The 12,133-nt window shown below is 47.0% G+C and overlaps 1 protein-coding gene across 2 annotated transcripts in view; it reads right to left on the bottom strand.

Moving 5' to 3' along the window:
- Nucleotides 1–12,133, bottom strand: part of LOC119449836 (putative thiamine transporter SLC35F3) — a 213,644-nt gene that overhangs the window by 104,823 nt on the left and 96,688 nt on the right. Inside the window, exon 1 of one of the 2 annotated variants that reach the window (XM_049665469.1) lies at nt 4,308–4,683. The exons of the other annotated variant lie outside the window; for it this stretch is intronic. Coding sequence (XP_049521426.1) covers nt 4,308–4,668 — 361 coding nt within the window. The 5' untranslated portion in view covers nt 4,669–4,683. Of the gene's footprint in view, nt 1–4,307; nt 4,684–12,133 lie in introns of those variants that run through there. 2 annotated transcript variants of the gene reach the window in all.

Raw genomic sequence — 12,133 nt, 5'->3', positions numbered from 1 at the left:
CGTGCCCCATGCAGCTCGACCGACGGAGAGAAACCACATCCAACTTGCGCATATTCAAGCGCTATCATTACGAAGCGAAGTCTACGTCTAACCAGGAGCGGCCAAGAGTGAGCGCGCGCCGGCAAGCGTGCGTGTGGTCTGACCTTAAGTTGCGCGTCGTTCGAGGCTAGTTGAGTGTTCAAAACTAGTAGAAATTAGCGGGACCCGACGGACGGGCTACGACACCGATAAGCAGGTGACCAAAGTTTAATTCCTACGCGGGCGGCGGCGGCCGAGCGTGAGCTGACGACAGTCGACTTCTTCCGGAAGTATACGTAATTATTATTGAAATTCGAAACCAGATTTTCGCTTACTTCAGCCTGTTTACTAAACTGCGTCAATAAATACACACCGTAACAGTAGGAGGAAGCGCACTGATCCAAACACCTTCCTTGATTGATCTCAGTAATTGGCCAATAGCAGCACCGAATGGGAATATTCCATATCACGAAATAAAGCGTACAGAAAAGAGTGAGAAGCAGGCTTCTTGAAAAGAAAGCGTTTGAGAGAAAGGTGATCCACGCCCCGCACGCGACTCCAAAATTTCACTGAGATGTTGACAGCAGCATATATGTTATACGCGGACTGTGTTTTTTCACCAAGCCCGTTGTTCAGGGTTCCTTTAAGAGGGTCTCCGGAGACGTGGAGTGTGTTTGGCCGCAAAAACAATGTCGTACCCGCGTATGGTTAGAATACCGTCCGAGGAACTCAACATGTATACCGCTAAGGCTTGCTATCACGGCCAGTGCTTCACCTTCGGGGCGAAACTGCCATGTTTTTTCACCTAAATATTGCGTTGTAGATGCAATTATTCACAGTGGCTATGGGTGTGCGCGGAAACGTTTTGCCTTTATTGCCATCAGCATCTTTTCTGCTTATTAGTGCTCTGACGGTAAGAGTCACTTTTTCGCTATTGTTGAAGCGCAATTTTCTTTAAGAATTCGCAGTTTCGCCGGAAAGGCGAAGCATAGATTACGATATCAAATTAGTAGACAGCTATACGAATTAATGATAGTTGTTTTATCGGTCGTAAAATCTTATATTAATATGCAGAAGACAAAGATAACGTTCAATGTCTTGGCAAAGGAACAAGAATTCAAGATCGTCAGTTGGCCTCTAGAGTCTGTAAAGGAGTACGTTTATCTAGGTCAATTACGCACAGGAGACCTTGATCATGAGAAGTAAACTTAGAGAAGAATAAAATTGGATTGGAGGGCATACGGCAGGCATTGTCAAATCCTGACTCTGAGCTTATGACTGTCGTTGAAAAGAAAGGTGTAAAGTCAGTTCATTCTACCGGTGCTAACATATGGGGCAGGAACTTGGAGGTTAACAAGGAAGCTCGCGAACAAGTTAAGGACCGCACAATGAGTGATGGAACGACAAATGTTAGGCCTAACGTTAAGAGACAGGGAGAGAGCGGGGTGGATCAGAGAAAAACGGAGATAGCCGTATTCTAATTGACTATAATAGAAAAAAATGGAACTGGTGAGGCCATGTAATACGTAGGCTAGATAACCAGTGGACCATTAGATTTAAAGAATGGATACCAAGAAAAGGGAAGCACAGTCGAGGGCGGCAGAAAACTACGTGGGGTGATGAAGTTAGGAAATTTGCAGGCGCAAGTTGGAAACAACTAGTGCAAGACAGGAGTAATTAGAGATCGCAGGGAGAGGCCTTCGTCCTGCAGTGGACATAAATATAGGATGATGATGATGATGCTGATGAAACTTGTAAACAGTCGCTTACTAATGAAATTAACAAGCACGGTGTCACGCGCGCACAAGCAAATATGAACTCATCTCACTCGATGACCGCGCACACTCGCTGTCATAACGCTGGAGTGAGGAATCGCGCCAGCAGCCGGGAGCGAGCTGACCTTCGCGCGGCCTCTCGCTTCAACGCAAACTAAGCGGCGAGAACACACACACACGAAACTATCAGCAGTCGGCGCACTCTGTCCCCATCACAGATCGCTTTCAAGATAGGCATGAGAGATAGGCAAGAGAGGCGCGCGCGGCCGCACGCGGCTGCGCCATATGTAGTAGCTGCCGAAGTGTAACCCCCCCTCTGTGCCTTACGCACGACGGAAGACGGAGTGCTTCCTCCCCACTTCGTCGGGTCATCCTCTAGCAATAACGGCGCGCGGCGACAATGTTATCGCTCTTAGATTTTATACGAAACATCACGGCGACGCCAATGCCGACTTCAGAAATGCGAGTGGCAGTGTTTGCAGCGCTCACCGCGAATGCGCGAAAGCCTCGTGCTTCACGCAGGCGTGTCTCTCTCGCCGGACCAAAGCGAGATTCGCCCGTCGACGTCGTTGCCTTTCTGCGCCACTTAGCGCAGCAGTTTTGTTGGTTGGTGTCATCGCAAGCGAACCAGTAGGCGGTGTGTAAGCACTGCTGATGCATGTTGAAGCTGCACGCCGTAGGCGACGAGGCGCCACAGGCTAATCCAACGCGAAAGACAAACCATGTGCGGAACGTGCCAACACCAGGCTATACCACCGTTGGAGCCTTCGCTGCGCTATGACTACCGAAGCGCTCCCTGTCGGCGCTCGTTAGTGCCACGATGCAGTACTTCGCTTCACCACTCCTGAATGGCGGCTCCATCCTTGTCAACAAAACATATTTTACTCGTTGGTGCCGAACGTCACATTCGTTACAGCCGTAACGGAACTTCATCGCGGACCCCGGTATAAAACACTTTCGTGTAAAAAAAAATTATTTTCTGACCCTACTCATAGCATGGACAGTGTCGCATGCACGCTCAACCGCGACGAGCAAACCTCGTCCTCTCCTACTACTTGGCGGCAACTTCCTGAACGTGCGCGCTCCTGAGTACCAGGACAAAAAATGCTTCCCACTATCAACCTTGGTCATCCTGTCACCCAGTGCGGAAAATCGTGCTATGATTTATGCGGAGAGGGTCGCAGGAAACGCCCTTGCGCTCTCGGGAAGCTTATTGGAACACTGCCAAACAGGGAACCTCAAAGAAAGATTACCATGTCGTGCGTGTAAAGGTAACGGTATGACATTTCTACACCATACATATCTAAATTGCGCTGGTGCGTATTCACAATAGCGGTGAACAATAGCTTGTAAACATGTCGAATCTGTAAGAGTTTTTGTTTACACCAACCATAGAGCTAGAGCGGTGGCTTAGTGCAGCGCACTGGATCCTATCTTCAGCGTCACTCTTTTCGTGGAACGTTGGCGGTGCTACTCTTATGGAAGCACCTCTACCTTCTTCCTCACAGTCGCCCCTGGGAGGAAAAGGAGCCATACTGGCTACTCAAGGTGCTCAGACAACGAGCGGCTCGTGGTAGGTGATCGACATAGACAATGTCGCGTCCACGGCGACGGAGATCAGAAGGGGGCAATATCAGTTTCATTATCTAGTTAACTGGTGGCGTACACGCTGGACTACCCTATAAGATCCATAGAACCGGAGAAGAAAGCTTGTATAATGACCAGCAGGCTGGCTAAAGCCCCACCTAGACCGCCGGGAGGGAACAGAGGCTGCACAGTACATGCGCACTTTTCTGGCACTGCTGCTCAGCAGTAGTGAACCGACATGCTTGTATATTCCTCGGAACAGCAAGCCGCTGAGGAAACTGGCGCACACTCTGAAGCATCGGCGATGTATAGGCAGTCTGGTGTCCCCCATTGGAAACCAAGCGACGTCACCCTGTCACCCCACGGCCGTCCTTCGTCGCATACCATGTAACGGGTGACGGCCATAAAGCATAAAGTAAGGAAAAAATCCCGTAGTCGTTATGGCGGGATAATGGGGCAATTCTGTTCCAATAAATTTTTTTAGGCTTTTCGGCAGTAATCCGCGCGGTACTTCACCTTTACGTTATCACCATGGATTGGCCGCTCATATCGCTACATTACATACGCCAGACCAACTATCCAAGGACAGCTTGTTTCCTTGAAGTACGTGTTGCAAGTTAAGTGTTTCAATTATTGTCTCACAGTTCGTTTCTCGTAATACACTGTTTTAACGTCACGACGTGCATTTGTTCAGTAATTCCGCTGCAGTAGGTGGCCTTGATGCTTAACTACATAACCAGATGTACTACACTTCCTCCTCAGATGAACCACCACGTTACCGCTATAAACGGCATTTTCCTCATCCTTAGCGGGCAAACTCGTGCCAGTACTCGCTTTTTTATCGCACCGTAAGACCTTCTACGGCACATAATGAGTGCATTTGTATGAAATGGGAGCTAGAAGCAACAATGAGTGATGAAGCCTTACGACATCGAGCAGCTAAGAAGGCGCCGATGGCAGCCGTACAGGGTCGCCGCCTGAAAGTATGGTGCAAGCGGCAGGCACTGGTATCCGGATGAGAATTCAGGTCTGCGGGCTCGCGGGCGATTACGAACTGCAGCAACGCAACGTGAGGTAACGAGATGCCCGGAAAAACGTCGCCGCTCTCAGCGTGTAGAAAGGAAAGAAGCCAAGGTCGGCTGTTTAACAAATCGACACGCTGCTGTTTCCGAAGGCAGCAAAGGAAAAAAAGAGAAAACGCCAACCGGAGTCGTGGTATAGAGCATTCGCAACACGCGCCACACTGCGCATAGCTATACGATCGCGTGACGCAGCTGCACAGAATCATCCGATGCCGCGGTTACGAAAGGACAGTCGGACAAAAATGCGTGGCTATACGCTTCGTCTGGTTTTCTTCCTACGTTTGGTTTTACGGTAGTGGTGGTAGAGAAGTTGTCGTTAAGCGTACGTTAGTTCAGTGGTCTCCTCCGGTACGCACCGTGCAATGTAAAAACGGATCATTATAGTTTCCGGTCAGAGGTGACAAAGAAAAAAGGATCTACCTTGTGAAACGGGAAATAAGTTACAAGGGGGACTTGTTGTTCATCGTATACAGAGCCGTTCTTTGTTAAAGGGAACACACGAATGCACCATTCACTCTTTAAGGGGTTCTTGAGCTTCTTGTATCGACAAAAATAATGTTGATGCGCTGCAGAGTGTAAACAGAAGCTTGCACCACCTACCAGAAATCGTCTGCTGCAAAAGTGAAAGCTTTCGGACTTTGCAGGGAAGGAAAACGTTGCCCGTGCCTCACGCTCGGATGCTCGTTTTAACAGTGAGCCGCAATTGCACACCAAACATTTGCATTATCATCTTTCCTACGGCCTTGTGGCGCTATCGGCATTCTGCTGCGAAGCATCAGGTCGCGGGTTCGTTTCCCAACCACAGCGACCACATTCCCCAGGGGCAGAATGCAGCAACGCTCGTGTAACGTGCTTTGGGTGCACGTCAAATAACTAGGTCAAAATTATTCCGGAGTCCACCAATATGGCGCCTCTCATAGGCCGAGTGTAGACTTGGGACGTTAAATCCTATGAATCGATTGAAAGCATATAAGCAATGTGGGTACGCTCAACGTGGGTAGAAAGAAATTTATGCGCACAAGACGAGGACAGAGAAGATGCTAAGATACACGAGCGCAGACTTTCAACAGTCTTCAAGGCAGACTTACAACAGTCTTCAAGGCAGGCTTACAACAGTCGGTCGTACGCGTTCTGCGCGTGTACCGCCATTCCGTTGCATGAGCAGTTAATTTGCATGCGGTATGCTTATACGTATGTACTGAACAACACAGGTGCCAGACGAGGTGCCTTGAAACAACGATTCACCTCAAAAGCCTGTCTTGTGCGATAGAGAGGCTATTATACCAAACCAAGCCGAACATATATCATAACTCCTTTTTTTTCCGACCGAGCCGTAAGCCACTGGAACTGGCTTACTTAAGTGCAAATGAAAATGTGTTCTGCTCGTCGTTGAAAGCTTCCTGGCGATTGGTGTAATCTTGCTTGAAGAACCAACAGGAAGTGTCACAGTTTATCGTTGTGCTAAATCGCGTCCTTTATTGTCTTTCGTGAATCGATGGGGGGGGGGTTTCGTGAATCGATGCGGCTTGGCCGAGCTGCTTAGGCAATTAATGAAACAAACACCCGCTACAATAACTTATCGGAGAGATTATATTCCATCTAAATTCTCCTCTATCGGGCAGAGTCAACCACGTTGACTCCGCGAGAGCAATCTGCAGTTTCTTTCATCGCTCATTGAAATGAACCGTTTAATTATTCCTTAGAAATCACAAAACGCGAACAACCCGACTCACTTCCGTAAGCTTTCTTTGTTTTATTTCTGCACTTACCGCTTTGTCATACCACGCAATAACGGAAAGCTGAGAGCTATATACACTGACAGGACATATTAAAAGTATACACAGCCCGTGACTACCTTCCATAAAGGCGAGTCGACACTGAGCTTCATCGCTGCAGCCCCGCGAGGCATCGTTCCACGTTACTGTCGTCGCTAAAGTATTAACGAGGCGTAGCAAAACGTCCGCGACAGCCATGGTTCGCGCTAAGAGGTATCCGGCAAACGGGTTCAAGCCGCGGGCCCGAGCCAGAAAACCTGGCGGGAGCCGAACCACCGTAAGTAATGGAGAGCGAAGAACCAGAAGAAGAAAGACAAAAAGAACGAAAGGGGTCCGCCGCTCGGGCGATTAATATATTATGTTGCGGCGGTCGCCATCGCGAGGGCTTAATGCGTTTTGATAACCCATTTCTTTCACGAAGCCGCGCTCGCTCCTAAATATAGAGCCTCGGCTTCGCTCTTTTGTCGTCGCGTCACGTGGCTATAGCTTCCTTGCCCCCTTTCCCTTCTCTCTCTCTCCGTCTCACTCGCACGGAGTCCGAACTCCTGTTCTGCTGTTGTTGGCCTCGCTGTGGGCACGCGAAGTGCCCTGACGAGGCCGTTGTTTTGCGAGGCCACCTTCCAAAAGTGAGTGAGTTACGTATAGAGAGTGAGAAAACTTAATGTTTAACAGAAAAAAAGTCGGAAAGAGGTCGGTAGGAGGTACATTCCTCTATCCAGCTACTCTACGCTGGGGAAAAGGTGAGAGGGAAAGAAGTGTGCAGAAGTTGGGGGGCGATGACGACAGAAGGGAGATGCAAAATGCATAGTGGGCAAGTCCACTCATACAGGTAGCCTATTGGATCGTATTCATAAAAAGCTCTTACGCTGTAATTGTTCGTAAGCAAAGTTTTCAGCCAATCCTAATGCTGCGCACATCATTAGCGAAAGCGGTCGGCCAATGGCAAGACGCACGAAAAACTTTGTGAAATCGGCTCCGAGAATGCAGGCCCATACTAGTCAAACAGAAGCCTGGATAGACAGAAACATTTATTCGCAGTCAAGAAAAGGGCTCAATATGACGTCATCTGACAGCAGTACTTGAATGTAGTGCAAGTGAGCCTGTAGTTGGGAACTGGTGACAACGGCAAGCTCGTTCTGAGTTGATGTGTAGTATTCTGTATAGGAAGATGAAGACAACATAGAGGTAATGAATGAAACCGTAACTATAGGTGATCTCAGAAGCAGCAATTGAAGCGGCAGGTAAGGCACCAAGGCAACCAGTAGGTAAGCTGTCCCAAGTAACAAATGGCCTAATAAAAAAACGGCAGAACCTGAAAGTGGCAAACTCGAGAGATCAGCAAGATCAGGTAGAAATTGCTGAACTGTCAAAATGGCTCAAAAAGAAGAAAGTAAGGAATATTCTAAATTACAACGTGGAAAATATTGAGGAAGTAGTAAAATAGTAGTAAAGTAAAAGCAGCGAAAGAATTCTATACTGACCCGTGCGGTTCCCAGAGCAGTCTAGCTACTTTCATTTGAAGTATAGTGATGAACAGGATACAGAGGCTCCTTCTATAACTAGCGATGAAGTTATAAGGGCCTGGCAAGACATGACCAGGGGATAAGCTGCTGGAGAAGATGGAATAACAGTCGATCTAATCAAAGATGGAGGAGATATCATGCTTGAAAAGCTTGCGGACCTTTACACGCAATGCCTCACGATTTCAAGTGTACCAGAGAGCTGGAAGAACGCCAAGATTATATTAATTCATAAGAAGGGAGGCGTTAAAAATTATAGACCTATTAGGTTGCTTTCAGTATTTTATAAAATATTCACCAAGATAATTTTCAATAGAATCAGGGCAACACTTGACTTCAGTCAACCAAGAGAGCAGGCTGGCTTCAGGAAGGGATATTATACGATGGATCATATCCATGTCATCAATCAGGTAATCGAGAAATCTGTGGAGTACAATCAACCTCTCTATATGGCTTTCATAGATTATGAAATACATTTGATTCAGCACAGATACCAGCAGTCATAGAGGGATTGCGTAATCAAGGAGTACAGGAGGCATACGTGAATATCTTGGCAAATATCTGCAAGAATTACAAAGCTACCTTGGTTCTCCACAAGAAAAGTAGAAAGTTACCTATCAAGAATGTGGTCAGGCAAGGAGACACAATCTCTCCAATGCTATTCACTGCATACTTAGAAAAAGTATTCAAGCTCTTAGACTGGGAAGGCTAAGGAATGGGGAACAACGGCGAATACCTCAGCAACCTTCGGTTTGCAGATGACATCGTCCTATTTAGCAACAATGGGGACCAATTACAACAAATGATTGATGACCTTAACGGAGAAAGTTAAGAGTGGGGTTGAAGATTAATAAGCAGAAGACAAAGATAATTGCAGTAGAGTAGCAGTCTGGGTCAGTTGGTACATACTGAATAGTATGTTCAGTACAACAGTTAGTATGTTCAGTTCAACAGTTGTTAGTCCAGTCGTCGCGTGTGCCACGTCTCTTCTCTGTCCTTCGTCATTTGACTGGTTTTTACTATTCACAAAGATAATGTTCAATAGCCTGGAAAGGGAACATTATAATTAATAATTCCCAGTCAGCCTTTGAACCTATAAAGGAGTACGTTCATCCTGATTATGAGAAGGAGATTTACAGAAGGATAAAATTGGGTTGAGTGCATACGGCAGGCATTACCAAATTCTGACTGGGAGCTTACCACTGTCGTTGAAAAGAAATTTGTACAATCATCTGCATTCTACCGGTGCTAACATATGAGGCAAAAACTTGGAGGTTAACAAAGAATCTAGAGAACAACTTAAGGACTGCACGAAGAGCGATGAAACAAAATATGTTAGGCCTAACGTTAAGAGACAGGAAGAGAGCGGTGTGGATCAGAGAGCAAATGGGGATAGCCGATATTCTAGTTAACATTAAGAGGAAAAAATGGAGCTGTACAGGCCATGTAATGCGGAGGATGGATAGCCGGTGGACCAGTAGAGTTACATAATGGATACCAAGAGAAAGGAAGCGCAGTCGAGGACCGCAGAAACCTAGGTGGGGTGATCAAAGTTAGGATATTTACAGGCGCAAGTTGGAATCAGCTAGCGCAAGACAGGGGTAATTGTAGATCGCAGGGAGAAGCCTTTGTCCTGCAGTGGACATAAATGTAGGCTGCTGATGATGATTCTATATATGCTAACCTTCTGACTGCCATTACTGACGTTCTACACTGTCTTCCAGCTGCGGTACAGCTGTAATGCTACAGTGGCTATGTCCCGGAGATGGTTCAGTGGCATGGTATTCTACTGCTGAGCATCGTGGCACCGTTTTGATTCCACGGTCGCATTCCGATATATACGGACCGAAGAAAGTAAAGAAAGAAGCTTTCGTGAACTTAGATTCGTGTTCAGGTTAAAAACACGAGATGGTTAAAATTACTGCGGAACCCTAATCTAAATACAGCACTTCTTATAGACCAGATGTCGCATTCGGATGACGAACTCAGCCAGCAGCTATATCTCCTCTCTTCCATCCCATTAGTCCTTTCCGCCGCGTGTGCAGCAGACCGGACGTTCGTCGGGATCACCTCTATTTTTTAGCCGTTTGTTTTCCAGCTTTCCTTTTCCTGCAGCAGCGGCGACTGACTTCTATGGTTTTAACAATGTCATGGTTCAATGTGCTTGCCCACCATCAAATTTGCTGAGGCTCTGAGCTCTCTCTCGTCTCCGGTGTAGCGCCCCCGTATATCGATGAAGGCAGATACGTGCGGACGAAACACATTACTGTTAGCGCTCCATCTCGACTTTTATTTCTTCTTCCCCATGCAGCTGCGATACGAACAGCTTCTTAGTAAGGGTGTACCAACAAGCCCAAATTGTCACGGCGAAACATGTAGCCAAAGTGTTCAGGCCGCCTATTTCTGGCACTATAGTGTTGACAGCGCCACATGACGAGAGTAAAATAAGAAAATCGCTTAATCTGTTAGTCATTGATTCACCATGGCGACAGTTAACGGCCTCTTAGTGTGTACTGTATTAGTGTATATAGACCATAGTATAAATAAAACGCCGGGCATACACGTCGGCATCCTTGCAACTACGTGTGCTTTCAGTTACTCCGACTTACAGAATCGAAGACGGTTAGCTGACGCCCACTTGAGTAATGCAATACAGGGCTTGCGTTCAAATGCGACAAAAATAAAGTGCGGAAAATCCAGAATGACTCGCCGCATGCGAACGTGGATTACGCAGGCTCTAATGCGTTCTTGCATACGGGAAACACAGGATCTCTGCGCACACCGTTGCGACATTTACATCTATGGTGAAGCGAACTCAGTAAACAGGGATTCCTTCGGCGTATCTGTACTGTACTGATTTGCATACCTACTTTATTTCTTTATTTATTATTTCATTGGCTATATTTTTTGTTAGGATAACTTGGTCGTCAACGAAGTTTCAAACAACTTATTTCAAGCCAGCGACAATACTTTACTTACGTATAACACTTTTTGGAATCCAGCAAACGCCCAAGAAAACAGGCAGTATACTGAACCAGCCGCTCTAATGTAGATGAGTCGCTATCTTACACCCCGAGTACTCACGTCATTGCTATTTCTGCTTTTGTTTCCCACCATTCCGGCATTCATTTAAAGGAGCATTAACGGGAAACACTAAACCAATTCAGACTGAGAAAGTATTCAGTCTGAACACATTGTTCGCTTGTTCTAGTAACTGGTTGATTACTAGAATAGAGATGAAAAAGTCGAACTTTCATGCTTGAATTTCGTGCCGAAGTTTCAGAGCCGGTATGTCGGTATGACGTCACGGATTTCAAAGTACTTTTTTCGTGTTTGAGTCGTTCTGACGCAGCAAATGTTCTCGAAAGGTAATAAGCTCAGCCCTTGGCTCCTTTAGAGCCCGACGTAGTCAGTCTTTACCGATATCAAATTAATTTGGCCCATGCTGGCACCGTCGAAATCTATGAAGTCACGGCGGGCAAGTGCGAAAACTTCAAGGCGGCATCGCCACTTGTCTTCAGTGGCCATGCCTTTTCCGGCTTACCAAGCTGCCCCTCACAGTGAGAGTGCCTCTTTTGCTGTTGTAATAGGATAAGTTACTAATGCAGCTCAAGTAATGTTTCTCTTCAGCGTCCCTTTATAAACACAGCCTACTTGTCAAACGGCCCTAATCTCTATTGAGTACAAGCTTCTCGCAGCTCTGAAAGAGCTTCCAGAAACGTTGCGGTTACGTAGAAAGTTCAATTTACGTCATTATGACTGATTAGCGCATGAAAAGCGCCTTGCTGAAACGTATTTTAAAATACCAAGTTGCGCGGACAGAACGGCAAGTAAAGGGTCTGGTTGGCGCACAGTCGACGTCGTGAAAAGAAACAGCCATTGAGCGGAGACACATAGAGAGGCATGCGCATATAGTCGAGACGTGTGCGCCGTGTTTGTGTCTATTTAAAGCCTCGACCAGAACGCTGATTTCTTCACGATGCTTACGTCGGCAACGCACATCCCTTACTCCAGTGCACGTTTAGTCATGAAGCTTTAATTAGCGTGAACGATGAACCTAAACTATATCTGCTGCAGAGCTCTTGCGGGGCTCCTCCGCGGTGTGAAGCTGGTTTAGACTCGCCAGGTTCATTTAGGAGCGCACGAGGTACACTGGGCGCCGCATACGAGATAATTCCGTTCCCCTCGTTTGCGGCAAGCGATACATAAGTTATACGGCGCAGCTTGAAGCACGCGCACTCGATCTGCGCAGTGAAGCACACCTCAAGGAAGCAGCTAGTATATTTTGCGAAAGCATCGCATACGGGACTACGCTATTGCAGAGTGTGTGAGAGAGAGAGAGAGAGAGAGACAGAAGTCATAAGAGAAAGGCAGGT

Source organism: Dermacentor silvarum, chromosome 4 (genome assembly GCF_013339745.2).
Source record: "Dermacentor silvarum isolate Dsil-2018 chromosome 4, BIME_Dsil_1.4, whole genome shotgun sequence".
NCBI lineage: Eukaryota > Metazoa > Arthropoda > Arachnida > Ixodida > Ixodidae > Dermacentor > Dermacentor silvarum.
The sequence above is the reverse complement of the archived record's forward strand: the minus strand, read 5'-3'. Positions and strand labels throughout refer to the sequence as shown.